General features: G+C 37.1%; 1 protein-coding gene across 2 annotated transcripts in view; it reads right to left on the bottom strand.

Annotated features, from left to right (window-relative positions):
• The window catches only part of kif26aa (kinesin family member 26Aa), a 71,868-nt gene extending 55,011 nt beyond the window's left edge, over positions 1–16,857 (bottom strand). Inside the window, exons 1-2 of one of the 2 annotated variants that reach the window (XM_079639170.1) lie at positions 16,589–16,857; positions 14,371–14,622 (exon numbers count right to left, since the gene is read on the bottom strand). In XM_079639170.1, the coding sequence (XP_079495296.1) occupies positions 14,371–14,622; positions 16,589–16,648 (312 nt within the window). In that variant the 5' untranslated portion in view covers positions 16,649–16,857. The remainder of the gene's footprint in view (positions 1–14,370; positions 14,623–16,588) is intronic. The other variant, XM_079639171.1, reaches the window with a different exon arrangement.
• Between the last annotated feature and the right edge of the window lie 1,431 nt (positions 16,858–18,288).

Raw genomic sequence — 18,288 nt, 5'->3', positions numbered from 1 at the left:
AAAGGGAGAAAATGTTTTGAATAATGCACAGTACAAAAATTAAAACAACAAAGTACTATTAAAAATACTGTATTAAAAATTATGAAACTTGATGAGATTATATCAAGGAGTAAAAAGAGGGCTTCCCCCCAGACAACCCTCATTTATTTGCCTCTTTGCATATTCATACCAGCAGTCTTCTCATCCAAACACCTGTGTATCTGTGTATCTCGTCCCAGTGAAACCTTCAATCCCTCAATGGAAGTGTATGTTCTTAAAAAAACTCATTAAAAAACTAATTATGCATGTGTCACAAAATACTTTCAAATAAGAGACTCTAATTAGTAATGCAAATGAATCCTGTCCACAACATGAACTGGCTATACAAGCAACATTAAAGTGTTAGTTCACCCAAAAAAGAAAAATTATGTAATTAATCACTCACTCTCATGTCGTTCCCAACCCGTAAGACTGTCACTCATCTTCTGAACACAAATGAAGATCTTTTTGATGAAACCAGAGAGCTTTCTGTCCCTCCATTGACAGCCTAAGCAACTACCACTTAAAGGTAGTAAGACATAATAAAAGTAATCCATGAGACTCCAGTGGTTTAAGCTCAATTTTAATAAAATTTTGTTGAGCAAAGAGACACTGACAATGCGGCGACAGACAAGACAGAGCAGGTTACTGTTGAGATTAAACAGACTCTCAGCTTCTGTCGATTTTATAATGAAATTCTACCATTCTGGCGCTCTTTTATATGGTGTGATCGCTGTAGCGCCTCAATTTAAGCGACATCTCTTCCTCTTTACCGCTAGTTATAGCATGAAATAAACATGAATGAACATGAACGAAGGTATGTTGAAATTAACAGTACACAACTTACTGAATTGTATCATGTCTCATGTCTCATCAATTTTTAAACCATGGAAAACAGCCGGTAAACAATGTTTGAGAGAGATTTTTTCCCTTGAAAAAAACAAACATGTACTGTACCTGAGATATATCAAAATGAATCGATATTGAATCGCTTTTGAATCATGATCGAATCGAATCGTGATTCCCCCCAATCAAAAACCAATGCACAGAACCAAAACCCCATTCTAAATTCTATTTTTCTTTTTCAATAATCCGTAAAACACTCGAATGTACGTCATAATACAGAAGAAACTGGAGGTCCACAGACCCACAGGCCAGTTCTGACTGAATATCATAAACAATTGCTTTTGCTGTTCTCCAATTCTGGTACTATCTTGCTGTAACTTCTAAAAATTCCAGGACCCCTCCCGAAATCTACTGCAGATTTTCATCAAGGCTTTTTTTTTTTTTTTTTGCCATGTCTTTAGAGTATAGTTTGTCTCTTTGACAGTGAAAGCATTTAAAAACTTCCTTCCCAGTCAGTCATCAGTCTCTGATTGGTCATACGGCACCAATGATACCAAAGATAATGGCGTTGACGGCACAGGCATAATTGACTATGGGATGCAGGAAGAAATTGTAATGATGGCACTTAATAGAGCAATTATGCCCCATTAGGATAACATCTCGCCCAATAATCTCCCATTAACATGAGCAAGCGCAGAGATGATGACAGCATTTGATTACATGTGGGTGGGCCTATATTACACATTCAAGTGACCGTCTATAGAAATGTAATTTTTTATGACTCCCAAAACATTTCTACCAACCTTGTTTGTCTAATTTACATTTAGAAGACTAATTTCATAGAGAATTGTAAACAAACAGGTTATGGCAGAGAGACAAATTATAGCATGCTACTTGAGTAATTTGTTAGCAATTATAGTCTCCCTGGTGGGTAGAATTTATGCCAAAGATTTTTCTTAATTAGTATAATATTGTCACTCACAAATGTTTTCCTGACAATATTACAAAAATTACTGCCGTGTTCATAAATTACTTGTGCGGCAAGGAAAGTTTCTTAAGAAGGGAAAAGGAATAGCATGCCTGCAACTTTGTTTGGAGCAAAGTCACAGAAATGGTCACCGTACATGATCCCACATATATTGTCAAACCATGTAAGTGACAGAATACCAGAGTAGGGATTTAGTTCTGTAAAGGAGAGAGGGATGAAGCAGGAATAAAAAAAAAAACAGCCACTCTTCCACCACAGTGACTTAGCAAAGACTTGTTTATCCTGGGTTTCTCTTGCAATCCAAGTCATCCGTATCAAAGCCGAGTTCCTGTCAACGTAATGAGAGTGTTACGTAACTGACATGACACACACATACATCACTGATGCATTCAAAGGAATGCTGCCTCTGTGTAGGTTATTGCATAATGCGCTTGTTGATATACACACAGGTAAAAGGAGAATGCAAGAAAATCATAAAGATTAGGTAAGAGCTGCCGAAGCAAAGCTACAAGCCATTGGAGCCATTGGTGCCACTTTGATTGTTTCAAACAAACCAAAATCGAGATTGAAAGATTTCTTTCAGCTCTGTGGTCAAATAAAGAGACTTTAGAGGGCTTAATTAACATTACACACAATCCTTCCAGCAGTGATTATGGAGCAAGTATGTCATCCCTTATTGAAAAATGTAGCACTCTCATAAGAATCATTAGTGTCCCACTGATGCATATCAGCCAAGCCAATTAGCCACATGATTAATACAATCATTCCGCAGAATGAGTCATAATATATGAATGGAATAAATTAATTTTTCAGATGGTGCTGAAATAATTTCATACTTTGAACATAAATATTATCCTACTCCCATATGCCTGTTTCTAACTATTTGTATCTTCTGGCCACAAGAGCAGCAAGAGTTTTATGTGTAGAAAATGTTTTTAGGGATGAGAATATAACGACACTTTGAAACCTCACAGAGATTAAATTGGGGAAAAGATTATATCAGCAGTGGTTTTAAGTGTGCTTTTGGTCAAAAAGACATCTTTGATGCAGGATAAAAAGGGAATGTTGACCTGGCTTCCTCTTAAGTGACATTCTTTCAGACACACAGAGCACACTGAATGATATTTGACTGTCAGAATAAACTTGGAGAGTTTATTACTTTCATATGCTAGAGATAGTGTCACACTAGAAAGATGACGTATCTGCATAGTCACAAACATGATGATTTGGAAATTACTTTGCATTAGCCAGTCATAATATTGTCATCATGTTATTAAATCTATACACTCCTTTATAGAAAACCTTCTCAAGACTTCTATATTTAGTTCTTCTGTTCGGTTCTCTGGGTAATCCACTTCTGCCACTGAAGATAAGTGATCAAATTTGAAGAGGCATTACACAAGATTAGCATTAAAAGTGGATGTAAATATAAGCTCAATATTTGTAGGGAATATATATATCTCCCTCCTATATTTCATGACCAGATTTTGTCAAAGTGCTCCAAGTATAGACTATTTAAATGCAGACCAAAAGACTTATTTTATGATTCATTTTAAACTATTTTGCTCTTCGTTTTCATCAATCATGTGCCAAACATATTAAGTGTAATCAACATGCAATTTAGCTTCATTTGTGATGTCCACGTTTTGGTAATGTTTCTGATATATTTATCAGTCTTCACTGGAAATACAGTACATACAGATATAGTCAAAATGAGCTAAAGCAAACACAACATTGTTTTCTTTTGCTGTATTCACATAAATGTGTTTGCAAACAGCTATCAACTCATGTCCTGTTCTCTCAGTGCTGGAAAAAAAAAACTAGCAAGTTTAAAATCTGTTTTCAAAAAATAAAAATGAAAAGGATGGATAACCTAAGAGTATTCCACAACAGCAGGAGACACGATTCAATATTCCATGTCAACAAGGCAGTCAAATTTCCTATTTTAGGTACCTCACCACAGGTTTCTTCTTTTATGAACTTGTTTTTGAGCCAAGAAGGTCAAAGCTGAATATACCAGACCCCCAGTCAACAGAGATCAAATGAACAGTTGCACTCCTCCCTGTGTCCGCCTGTAGTTTCCTGTTTTTACAGGGAATAGACAGTGATGGTACCTCCTTTTAAAGAAAACAGTTATGGCTAAATATTTTTTACTTGTTAAAGCTGTTGTGTCCTCACACACGTTGCTTCTGTTTTCAGCAGGCCGCCAGCTGAGTTTCCTCTCTATGGCTCTCTCATTATCTGTGCGCATTCTGCTAGACTCACGTTCAATTCCATCGGTCTTCAAGAACATTTCCTTCTTATCACCAAGTGTTAGTATGAGAAACTTCTTTATGCAAGGCTCTGCTACATTAACAATAATGCACCAGACCACCTATAAAACTCTGCAGTTTAGAGAAAGCGGTTTAGAAATGTCAATGAGATAATAAACTTCAAGCATTCAGTTATTTTAGATGCTGCAGGTAAATGTCACACTAGGCCCAGTCAAATAAAACCGAAAAGCTGCAAGCTGAATTTCTACTTTAAAAGATTCTTGCAAGTGCAGTAAAAGATAAGTAGCAAAATACTTGACCACAAGAAAGTGGGATTGACCTCAACATTAGAGAAGCAATTAGACTGGTGGTTCTCAACCAGGGGAACGGGGGCCCAATAGGGGGCCTCGGCAAGATCCAACGGGGCCGTATGATCACTTTATTATTAAAATAATATAAATGAATATGCTAAATAATAATCAAGATGGAAAATGAAATAATTTGTTTTGCCATTCAATGACTTTTAATCAAAAACATACAGTTCTTGGAATTTCTGGAATCACAAATTGAATATTTCAAGACTTCCAGTTATTGTTAATAAAATGTGTTCAAATTCAAATTTAGTGTTGAACAATGTGTCAAAAAGGTTGAGAACAACAGAATAAGAGGGAACACTGTTTATAACAATCTCGAAGTAATGTGGGTTAACAACCCATAACACACCACAAATGTTGTTTTATTACAGGTCATTGTAAAGTTATTTGCATTTCTGATTGCACAGGTAATCATAACTGTTTGCTAAATATAATAACTATAGATATACTGTTAAAATTAACTTGGACAGTTGGTTGAAATACTTTGCTAAGTCATCTGTGTGAACTTTAAGATTCATTAAAAAAAAAAAAACTTTGGTTTTTAAAGACATGGCTGAAGATACATTAGTTCTGGGGAAAGCATGTAGCTTTCTTCCCCCTGCAGATGTTGCTTGGTTTCATATTTTGTATCCAATGTATCGAATTAAATGCAGTGAAATTCATACATTTTGTTTGACATTTAGTTAAAACAGTGGATCTACCATTGTACAGCGTTAGTCAGATTTTCAGCCTTTGTGTTTTGTGCACATCTAGATATCAATCTAGAAATCAATACACCAGATTTTCAATGCATGACTTTTTCCTCGAACAGAAAAGTACTATGAAGTCTATAAAACTTTTTAATTATTTCAGACAGTTTCCTTTTGATGACATTCTGACTTTGTACTCTTAGCTTAAACTTAGTCTCAGGTGCGAGAATACAGCTATCTCCTTAACACAGCTGCTTGTGCGTCTCTCAAAACACCAAAATCTCCCATTCCAATCTTCGAGCCATCACTAATGACAACTAATCTGAAAGTGTGACCGCCAGGCAGGCTGTGGCTGAAAAGAGATAAGGCGGTTGAAAGTAAGGCATAGACAACCTGGTTGCATGAAGTCACAACAAGGACAAGCGACTGATGGAAGTGACTTAATCAAAGACGAGTTAACACTCCCACAGCACTAATCACGAGTTCAAAGAAGCCGAAATAACACCAGGAAACTTGTAATGACTTGTCCTGTGTCTGCTTCACTGGACAGCTTGTATCCCTGCTCTACTACAGCACTGGTATCCAGAGCTCATGAGAAGAGAGCCATAACCCTGCAGCTTTATGGCTCCAGTGGCTTTTGAAAATGAGTGTGGCGAGGGTTATAAAGCAGTGAGAACTTAAATATTCCTGCTTTGACAAGGCGTACGGGGCCTCTTTGGGCAAACTGGTGCATAAAACTGTGGTGGTACCGTACGGAAGCATTCTCTTGAGCGTACTTTAACACCGAAGTTACACTGTGAAAGGATAAAGTGTCTAAGCGACTTCCCGCTCTTTGTGCTAAGATTGTACGGTATTTGTCAATGAAGAAAAGCCTTCTTTTTTTTTGTGTGTGTGACATGGGCTTTCAGTTTGTCTTATATGATGCACTTATCTCAGTGCCAGACGATGAAAGTTGATTGAGGTGCCGGCTCAGGGACAGAACTGAATTACGGCTACCAAACCACTGCATTGATCTGTTTCACAGCTCACTTATCCTGTTATTCAATCAATTTCAGTGTGCTTCTATCAGCTTACCTGTCCCAAATACTCGAGCTGATCCAGCCCACCGCACTGTCAGACCCCTATTGCCTCAGGTTAATGACAAACTCTAAAGGACACAGTGACAAACCTCTCTTTCTTAAGTTGGATTTGCACCCGTTTTCTTCACGTCTTCTGAGAACTGATTCGTTCAGGTTTCTTTTAACCATTGGACTTTCTTTTTTTTTCTTTTTTTCATACAGTGTGATCACACTACTTCGTGGTCCATTTTAGTTCATAAACAAAGTTCGGGAGGAGCACGTTCAGATAACCAATCCAATCTACTTGTCATCAAACAATTATGTCTTCCCTAATCAGCATGACAAGAAGCATATACAGTATACATATATCCACTCCACATCCCCGATTCCTCACTCTTGGCTCTTTCTTTTGCAGCCAGGAATAAGGGGGGAGTACTCTGGGTTCGGGCCGAACACCGAGCCTGGAGCCCTCTCCTCGGACAGCACGCCAAATACGCTTTTATTCCATCTGACTTATATGTAAGTGTGAAACGCATACAAATAGAAGAGAGCGATACTCTGACCTCTACTATTTGCGCTGTCAAAACATTGTTTAGCATTTTCTAAACTTGTGCGACTGCATCTTCACTGTGTTGTTATTTTTACATTTTTATTTATTTGTCATTATCAGGTACACACTGAATCTGAACCCACAGAATTATGCGAAGCATATTTGAATAGAAATCGGAACACCTGTCATTAAAAAAATCTCTAAATATTCCATGCAATTTGGGTTTGGTTTCATTCCATATTTTGGATAATTTGATTATGCTTTCAGCTGCCAATAAGATTATATTGTTGTAAATGTAGTATTTTTCGAACATTTCGCCATGTTTAAATCCATTCCGCAGAATTCCACAATTTCATCTGTACCTGCGCATAATCACTTCATGCCAGATGTGCTGATTATGTGCAGTGTTTGTCCTGTGGGGTGGAATGACAACTGTTGGTGACAAACTGGGGATCTTTTAACATGCAGCTCCTCTCATTTGGTGTCTCTCTCACACAGGTGCTGAGGGTTTCCGAACGCAGTGCAATACCCTGATTAGCTCCTGGCTCTGTTCCATAGCCTGGGCGGTTTATAACCCACTCTTCACACATGTTCCCACTCACACATTCACCAGTCATTACGTGTTAGCCGTGAACGAGCACTCTGGTGTGATTAATGCAAATGCAGCATTGATCCGAGGCCTGTGCTCAGCTGCAGGAGTGTAGCCGCTCTTTACCTGCCCTGCCTCTGCGACTACAGAGAGAATCAAAGGTCACTCTCATTAGTTTGCACTCACCAGAGACAAAACTCCATGGTGGCCGGATAAGCATACAAAAATGCCATGGTGGCCAGATATGCTAACATTTCATTAATGTGATTAATGGACATGCAATGCTAAAAAAGTTGAGTGTGTGTTATAGTATCTGTAAATATTAGCACTATCAATTATTTGACACGTTTTTTTTTTTTTTTCACGCCATCAACACATTTTATTTTATTCTGTATGATTTGTGAAAAGTGATAAAATGATCACAGAACCTCAAGTAAGTGGCATAACATGATATATATTATTTAATTTGTGCATGATTTGCATTGATAAATACTGTTCTTTTATAATGGCTGATAAAAATGGTCATCACTGGAATAAATTACAGTTTAGGCCTATATATTAAAACAGAAAACCGTTATTTAAATTGTGATAATATTACTGTTTTTTGATCAAATAAATGCAGGCTTGTTGAGCATAAGAGACTTCTTTCAAAACTTGTGAACAACTATCACAAAAAAAAAAAAAAAGCTGTGGATCATCAAGGTAATGACACCGTCACCGTTCAGTTTAGTTAAGTTTCGTTTTCATGGACTTTCAGTTTGTTTTCATTTGTCAAGAGATTGTAGATTTATATATTAATACACAATCAAATATTTGAATCAACGGACAGCTGCTTTAGATGCTATAAATAAAAAGAAAGATATTTTTGCTCATTCATAGGTGCACAGACAGGCAGACAGATGAGGATGGGTGGATGACTAAGCATTAGCAAATGCAAGAAAGCCTTGTGATTCTTATTCCATCCTTTAGACAGGTTGCTATGACAACCACATCCCATCAGTGTGATGGATTGATCTGTGATGGACAAGTGGTGACCCCTCAGGGCATGACATAATCAGCACAGGATGGAAGGAGGAGAGTGACAGAGACGAGCACGGCGATGATATGTCATCTGGTCACGTTCTGGAGATTACCTATTCACTAGAGTAAATCACACTTTTCCATGTCCAGATTTTGGAAGGAGAAATAGCAGGAAGGAAATGGACCTAAATAATGAACCGCTTCAGTGATGGAGACAACTGAGGATTTGACTGCATGGCAGATCAAGCACTCAGAGTATTTATAAAGGTGTTGCTCACTCATTTCGAGTGGAAAGATACACAGGAGGAAGGAATGTGATGCTCAGAAACAGCTTTAGTCTTTTGCCCTCTATGTATCGCAGTTGGAAAACTAAAAAGAGCACTTGCCGTGCCAAAAGGTCACCTGCTAGCAAGCCAAGGACAAGACGACTGCGAGAATAATCTCATAGAGGGAGGAAGGGTACAGGTATAGGTTCAGGCCTGCAAAAAAAGGAAGCTATATTCCCCTTGGGAAAATACCCCACTTGCTTTCCCCTATAAACTGCGGTCATGCCTGGCAGACTGACTGCTGAGGCAGCAGGGACATGTACAGGTTTAAATTTTCATCACATGGACCAGCACATCATTCCATCTAGTTTATTTCTTTGAGATTGCTTCCCCCCCTCCAGTGAGACCACCGCAGTCCTCTTCTGAGACTTTCCCAGTGAATTTACGGTGAGGTGATTTTCCTTTCGGATGATCCTGGCTGATTGCAGTAATCATCCTTTTTACCTAGAATGCACTGCTCGGTAAGTAGTCCTCTCAGTACCTTCAGTAAATATTGTCAGAGCTGGATGTTCCTATGTTTATACCAGCGTTGAGCACAGGGGGGCAGTCAGACGCTTATACTGTGTCATCTAAAGCTCACAGCTAGGAAAATGTTTATGGGGGATTTTATCAGTAAACGTAAAAGCACAATATGCTAGAAGCCTTTCAATTTAAGTTTTTACTCTGGGATTTTAAGGGATATTCGAAGAACCAGCACTCAGAAATGTCCCATCATGCCTCAGGACAGATTAAAGAAAATCACTGAATGACAGTAAATTGAGAGAGAGAAAAAGGCACAACATGACACATAATTATCACTTGGAAAGCAGATAGATGGAAGAATACATTTGCAGAAAGAAAAGTCATTAGTTTTACAGAAATCATGTGTTTCTCAAGCTTTCAAAATTGCATTATTGCAGTCGTAATGATAAAAACAGCCACATAGACTAGTATTGTGGCAAAGTGATAACCAAAGCCACACCGCAGACTTAATAATACTATGGTTAGTCTTACCACATGACTAATACAGCACACTGTATTAACTGCCTAAACGTTGGCGTGGCACTAACCCAGACATAGAAATAATGTGATGTGACCGCAAATACTGAAAATTGTGATGGCCTGGAGTAATTCAGACTTTTGTTCTTCAGAAATGTTGCTTTTGTTAGGTTTTATGAGAAACATTAAAAATGTGAATACAATTTTCAATGGCTTTTTCAATAAAATTCAGAATTTAAAAAATTGTGCTCACTATTTAAATCTATCAAGTTTCTAGCTTAAACTTCCCAGATATAAATTTTAGATATAGCCTAGATTTAAATTTGTAAATATTTTTCAACTACAAAATATGTTACATGCACCAGTTGGACTTAGAGTGCCCATGATCCTCCCTACTCCTTTACCTCATCATGAACTACATTTCCCATGATCCATTGCCTGAACTCATTATGTTTGTTTACTTCCACCTGTGTCTCAGTATCTTGTTAATGCCTGCCTATTTAAGCCCTTTTCACTCAATCTTTGTGAAGTCTTGTAAGTATTACACTGCATTTCTGAATGCTTTTCCTCTGGTTACCTGTGTTGGTTTTGACTTTCTGCCTGTTTTCCTGGATTTCCTTGTTTTTTGCTTTTCTGCCATGTTGTCTTTTTTTGATTATCTGCATTGTGTTTTGACCTATTGTCAGTTTTATGGATTATGATTCTGGATTACACTAATAAAGCTGCATTTGGATCATCGACCTGTGCTTCAGAGCAGTTTCCAGACAATATACAAAAATGATTGCCAACGCCAATAGATTTTGAAATTTATTTATATTTTTTGTGTAGGTATGTCCTGATATTTTTGGCTGTTTTTATTTTTATGTTTCCAATGTAAATACCTGTATAGTATAATGTCGTAAGCATATTAAAAAAAATACATTTATCTGAATTTTATAACTGGAAATGTATTTTCATGCCCCTTGACGTACACCCTGTAAAAATTCTGGCATCATTTACTCACCCTCAAGTTGTTCCAAACCAGCATAAAAATCTTCAGGGTTAGGAGTTAAAGTGATAGTTATGTGATCATAATGATTTGAACGGAGATAAATCTCTCCATTTATCTCATTTGTTTTCCATTGATGGGTCAGAATGGATTTAGATTGCCATTACACTTTTTCATTTAAACTTTATCTGAGAGATACGACTCCATGAGGAAAACTTATGGAGTCTGGAATTGACAGCATCATTGTGTTCTAAAAGTGTCTTGAGATTCTTTCGTCTTGCTTTTGTTGAACACTCAGCCTTCGCGGGAGTATCTTAAAGCTTAATCTGACTGTCTGGACTCAGACTTGATTGTCTGAGCTGACAAACAATTAAACTCTGTCCGAGACCGCTGAGAAGAGAATGTCCTCGCACATTTTACAGCTTACCCCATCTTATCTGCAGGCTTGTAATTAAGTCTAAGAAAGCAACTATTTCAAGAAAATAGAAGCTTGGATAGACTTCCTCATAGTAGATTTCATGAAGAAAGTGAGATTAGATTGTAGATAGTCTTTTAAGTGAATCCTTAATAAAACTAGATTTTAGATACATTTAAGGAGTGCTGGTCTGGTCTTGGTTTCGCCTTGCTTTACTCTTGCTCTTATCTTGGTCACAACCCCAATAATAGTCTTGGTCTTAACACAAACTAGTCTTTACTCTCAACTACAACACTATTAGATATTTTGCTACACTGAAATCAATAGTTGCAATAAAAATACCTTTCACAGTTCAATTAACTTGTCTGAACAGTCATCTTTAAATACCTATTCAGAATGAGACCATGTTACCTTTCTGATGTACAATTGATATGCAGAATAGGCAATCTAAAATAAATCCCTCTAAAATGTCCTCAGATTTGCTGACTCAATGATCTACAGTATTGGGATGAAACTGTAATGTTCCAGTGCATAAGATTGGGAATGGAAAGAAACCACATTTTTTGTGAGCCAACAAGAAGAGAGCAGGAGTTTCCCAAAACAAGTGTGAATGACTATGCCCAAAACAAACCTTGAAATCTGTTGTGATTGAAAGAGGAGTGACTGGATTGCACACTTCAGCTTTATGAACCAGCAATGCTGTGTTATGGTACTGTCTTACAGTGTTAGCGAAATATGGTCTTTTTATTATTTAATCCCTCCCACCATAAAGAAGCAACACATTCTTTCCAGAGAGAAGATGAAACTAAAATGCTACTGGGATACAGTGTTTTGAAAAGTGCTGCGAACTATTCATCCCTGTGGCTGGTCGAACATAAATATTTAAAAAAAAATGTTTTTTACTATTTCTGTCTTGACAATGTCTTCAGAACGTTGCAAAGTCTAGTTATTTTAAATGTTTTTTTGTTTTGTGGTTAAGTGAATGTTAAGGGAACATTCTATATAATTTTGCAAACATTATGGGAATGTAATGTAACTTTTGAATGTTCTCTAAACATTCGGAAACAAGTAGTAACATTTAAAAAATGTTAGACGAATATACAACTATAACGTTTCAGAACAAATTCTTCATTAAATGATGTATAATGATTTTGTGCAAACGTTTTGAGAACATTAAAAAAGACCAGATAACTTTTTAATGAATGTTCTATTAACTTTACTGGAATAATGTTTGTTCATAACCTTGCCAGACTGTTAGCCAACGTTCTGAGAACATTCCCTGTTATCCGGGAGTTTAAAAGACAAATCTTCAAAAACAGGAGGTCCAACATTTATATGCCCAGTCAACGTGAAGGAATGCACAGCCTCTGGCAATCTGAGGAAATGCATTACCAAGCCAACAGGATCACACTTTCATTGAGTAGTAAAAGTTAGGTGGCTTTAACTTCCTTTTCAGATGCTATCACTTCTACATCTCCTTTTACATGCATTGTACCTAAGAACAATAGCAACCAAGTGCTGCTGTATACAAGCATGGAAACAAGACAATATATATATAAACACCCATAAATAATGATATCACTGCATAACACGATAACAAAGGAAACAAGTGGGTAAAATCTAAAGAACTGTAAGTCAATGACAATGTTTAATCTCCAACTCCAGATATTGAGCTCAGAGGCTTCAATTTAATATTAAATTATTATCTTTATATGTTTACTGGAGATTTTCATTAAGTTTCTGTCATAAACCCAGCTTTCTTGCAGTTTAGTTTGAGCTGATTCTTCATTGAAACGCTAAGGTGGGCTGCAACCTTCTCTTTATGCAGCGTCCGGACAGCTAATATCATCAGAGCGCTCATCACCAATGATAGGCATGACTGCTTACATTCATCTCAGCAGTTCTTCTCTTGAATATAGCCACTCGAAGTGTGTCATCACTCAAGAGTAATGGGACCATAAAATCCTGCTGAGTTGGACGGTTCTATGGTCATTGAAATTTGTTTTACCTGCAATATATCTCGCTATCATCTAAAATAATCATTGTGGACAGTGTGAATGCTGGTGGCGGTGTCAAATACACTAATCTTTTATACTTTTTTTGTCTAGGGGTATTTTAGAATCACTGTGGGCAGATAAGTTTTTTTGTCTTACATTTTCATCTTCAGAGGATCAGTATTATCCTTAATGATAGCGATGTCCAAAGGTGTCCATGGTGTTTTGAACTTGCCATGCATAATAACTAATTACATTTATATGCATATTGTATATTTGAGATGTTTTTGTATTTATATGTGGACTTGGGGTTGGTTAGAAGTATCTTATGCTTACCAAGGATCCATTTATTAGATCAAAAATGGTTCAAATACATTAATACTGTGTAATAGTATTACAGTTATATTACAAATGTACAAACTGTTTTCTATACCTTAATATATTTTAAAATGCCATTTAAAATCTGGATTTTCAGCATCATTACTCCAGTCTTCAGTGTCATATGATCCTTCAGAAACCTTATTTTTAACTGTTGAAAATAGTTGTGCTGCTTAATATTTTATGGAAACTGTGCTAAAATTTTATCAGGATCTTATCAGTTCACTGTGTGTGTGTGTGTGTGTGTGTGTGTGTGTGTGTGTGTGTGTGTGTGTGTGTGTGTGTGTGTGTGTGTGTGTGTGTGTGTGTGTGTGTGTGTGTGTGTGTGTGTGTGTGTGTGTGTGTGTGTGTGTGTGTGTGTGTGTGTGTGTGTGTGTGTGTGTGTGTGTGTGTCAAAATCTGATATGGAAATTCTAGGCTTTTTTAAGTGATAGTTCATCTAAAAATGAAGAATCTTTCATCATATCCTGCCTATCATGCAGCCGTTTCTTTCTTCTGTTGAACACAAAGGAGATATTAGGGAGAATGTCAGTCTCTGTCGCCATTCATTTTCTTTTCAATATGTTTTCCATACAATAAAAGTGAGAGGAGACTGAGACTGCCAATCTGCTGAACATCTTCTTTTGTGTTCCAGTAAAGAAGAAAAGTCAAACAGGTTTGTAACAAAATGAGGGTGAGTAAAGGATGATTGGATGTTATGTTTGGGTTAACTGTCCCTTTAAATGTTTTTTAACTCTCCTAAATTCCTTAATCTGACTGCAGTGGGAACTGTTAGAACTTTTATTGCCTTCAATTATAGTTTAGTCTCCAAAGATTAAAACAATTATTTCTACACCGCTGTCACTGTCTTCATGGTGTAACAGGCCCTGAGATGAATCGCTTTAATGGTTTAGTTGAATGCACAAACCTTCAGAGTTCCTGGCTCGGCCAGCTCGCGCGCCTGCCTGTTCAGTTGGTTCGCAATGATTTGACATCGCTGACACAGGCTTTCCCTCCCGTGCTTCTTCTCGGAATAACTTAACTCCGTTACGGACACTGAACCGGCACCCTCCGGGTTTGGCCGGCTGCCGCATTGCACTTCTTCTGCCGAGTGAATCCTTTTCCTAGGATTGAGTGCTGGACTCTGCACTGATTCATTGCTTGCCGAAACCTCAACGACCTTGTGTGAGAAAAGATCAGAAAAGAATTCAAACTGAGAGATGAATGAAAAGAGGTTGATGGAATAAACTTCATACTGAACTGTAAAATAAAGTTCCTAACTTACTTTTTAAGAACAATCAACTTGGATGTTTAAAGCTGCAGTTCGTAACTTTTGGCGCTCTAGCGGTTAATAAACAGAACTGCATGTGTCTTGCGGAAGAACACTGTAGCCGGATCTACTTCTCTCGGTTTATGTCTATGATGAGACGCAGGTACTGGGCTACTCCGCAGTGGTATGACCAGTACCAGTCTAAAAGAGTCCGAATATAAACACTTATTATAAGTGTACCGTAGTGATTCAGGATAAGACAAAAAACACAATTTGGAAAATGGATTCATGATGTACTCGCTTATCATATAAATTTTGTACATTTTGAACACAAAGAAAGTTACGGACTGCAGCTTTAAGTAATTTCAACTTAAATTGCATTGAACTTACTTTAAAAATTGAGTTGAATCTTGTATAACTTATTAAAAAAAAGTTGCTTAACTTATTTTGATGAGTTAAAGCAATGTAAAAACATATGTTGTCATAACTTATTGATCATATCTTTTTCAGTGTGTAAAAACCAGAAAAAAATACTGTAAGACTCATAATATGGTCCTCACAAAAACATTGTCCTGCTGATAAAAAAGCAAAACAAAACAGGTTAAACCAGCACAAAATATTTTTTTAATAATAGGCTGTCTACCTTTTTATGCAAGTAAATAAAAAGTTAGGACCAGTCTTGAAGAAAAATATTAGAGGACTCAATTTTAAGACTGGTCTATGCAGTTTATGCAACTGGCCACTGGACATACCTGTACAGTACAGTAAGATAGTTGTTCTCCCAGCCTGACCAGCTGAGAAATGCCCAAAGCCTTCTAAAACCAGCCATCAGATCAACCTGGCCAGGCCTAAATTATTTTACTAACGAGTTTATGATCAACGAGAAACCCTTTAGATCATTTAGATATCCTGATGATGACATGGCCTTAGTTGGCATAGAACACAAACCCTCAGGTGATTCTGCATCTGACTCACACTAGGCCATTGAAACATGAAGTCACTCTAGCCAGTTAGAAATTAATGTTGCCAAGACAAAGTAATTAACTATTTGCACAAAAAAGATATGGCAATTTAGCCAGTTTCACTTTATGGCCAACATATTGAAAATGGACAACTTTAAATATCTTGGTACAATTTTGGACTTCCAGGTGAGTTTCTCTGGAAATACAGAGCATGTTTTCAAAAGATGGTCACGGCGACTATCTTCTCAGACAACTCAGCGGCCTTGGTGTTAGTCAGCATATCTTAGAACTTGTGTATAAATCTATTGTTGAGAGTGTTCTAACCTTTCATCTCCATAAGGTCACTTGTAGGTTTAAGAATAAACTTTCTAGAATTGTCTCAATGGCAGGTAAAATAGTTGGTAAGCCCCAGAAGTCCTTAACACAACTTTTCACATAAGGGCAAGGAAGTTCTGAGACCTCCCAATCCCATCCTCTCTTCACCCAGTTTGAGCTCCTAAAATCTGGGAGGCGCTATAGAGTCCCTCTGGCAAATAAAAACGTGTTCCAGAAGTCCTTCATCCCAAATGCCATTCAAATGTATAACTCTGCCAGTGATTGATAAAGTAACAGAAAGTGACATTAACTAGCCTACTTTTATATGTAATGTGGCCAATTGTCTTTGTATTGTTGTATTGCTTATTAGTTTCTCAGTAGTTGTTTTATTGTGTTGGTGAGCCAAAGACAAATTGCCACTCTGGTGGACAATAAAGACATTTAACAAGACCACCAAACACCAAAGTTTTCCTAGATTAAGCATTTTTGCCCCAGTAGGATAAACATTATAAAAAATATTTCATGAATCAAATGTTAAGAATTTACAAAAAAAATAATAATCATTTAATCTGAAAAGTTTCATCATGCTATCATCTCACCGTAAACCTCCTGGAATCTGGTCTGCGTCCTCCACCTTGAACCCAATAATGAGAGTGCATGTTTCTAGCTTTAAATGTCCCCGCGTGTCAGACTCTGATGTGCTCTGATCACTGGGAGATTTGTAAATTATCCATTTCATTGATGTTAGCTGTAATTTAAAACTCTAAAGTTTAGTTTTTCTAAAGTTTAGTTTTCCCAGTCTTGCTAGTTGGCGCGCTTCTCAATCCCATGTTGACGATAAATGAATTACAATCAGGGATCAGTTAGACTGATATTGAGTCACTGAGGGGCGGAGCAGAATCACACACACACACACACACACACACACACACACACACAGCGCGCTCCTGAATCTGATTCATATTGAAGGCGCATCCTTCTCTTGTGAGTAGTGGAGAAATGTAACCTGTTTTAATTCATAATACAGTGGTATAGACAGGTATGTATGTATATACTACAGTGACACGCTTTTTCCATAACTGAGTAAAATTGCCTACTTTTGAAAAACTGTCAAATCGCATTCCTAATTTTCCTAAACTGTAAAAAAAACGTATAATGGGACCGTCATGAGAACTCGCCACGAATATGTGGTTAATTCTCATGAGTTTATTCGAAGTCAATGTTTCTTAATATATTTCTGAAAAATCTATTTATTTTATGTTACATTCAATGTATATTCCAAATAATATGTAGGCCTATTAGGCTACTGGCAACTAATGTGTTTTCCGTTATAATGTTTCTCCTTTTTTTTGTCGCAATGTATTTTGTGTGTGTTTATACAGTGCGCGCTAGGTACACCATCATGTTGTGTGTAATTTCAGTGTGGTGGTCAGCTATTTAATATTACGTTAGCGCCATCACATGGCTATAATCTGCAATGGCATGTCCATAAAACAATCGATTATGGAAGTTTATTTCTTGGTGGAATTGAATATAAAATATTGATATTTTAGGAGAATATAAAACATATTTAACTCCAAAAAAAATTTAAGATAATTATTTTAGACTGCATTTTGAGTATATACATGCGTTTCTTTGTGTTTACCCCACTTCTGTTGTTAAGAAAGTGGTTAAGATGTGAGATGTAACACATGACAGTGGGATAGACACATTTATGGGTCTTTTCGGAGGAGCTGTTCATGGTGCTGAAATATTTTTTTTTAGCATGTTTTTGTTTGAATAAGCTAAGCATTGGTTTAAGTGTGATATTTGACAGCTATGCTTTATATTATAGCTGCTATAATGAAGTTACGAAAACATGCAAACGGACAAGGGGTTATTACCTTCTGTTTTCTCTTCAGATAATGACTGGTCGATCCAAATATTGTATCGGTATCCAAAAGGAGACTGTCAAGTTCCACAGGTGCTTCCCTTTGCTGTACATTCCATGGATCTTGTGTTGAATCACGTAAAGCCATGGGAAACCTCTTGTTTTCATCTGGGGTTTAAAGCCGATTTATAATTACCAAAATAAAAATGAAATCATGTGACAGGCATCAGAATAAGACCAAAGTCGTGTGATTTTTAAAATGACAATGTTGTCTTTCAGATGCTTCAGCTTGTGTTTAACCATCTCCGTCGTTTGCTCGTGCTTACTCCAGACGCGCGGGCACACCTGGAAGTCCAAACAAAATAAGCGTTAACCATGTGGATCACTTCAGAGCTGCGCCGGTGTCCCCGCCTCTCTCTCCCTCTCATT

The sequence above is a fragment of the Phoxinus phoxinus genome (assembly GCF_949152265.1).
Source record: "Phoxinus phoxinus genome assembly, chromosome: 16".
Taxonomy (NCBI): domain Eukaryota; kingdom Metazoa; phylum Chordata; class Actinopteri; order Cypriniformes; family Leuciscidae; genus Phoxinus; species Phoxinus phoxinus.
This window is presented reverse-complemented; position numbering and strand designations above follow the sequence as displayed.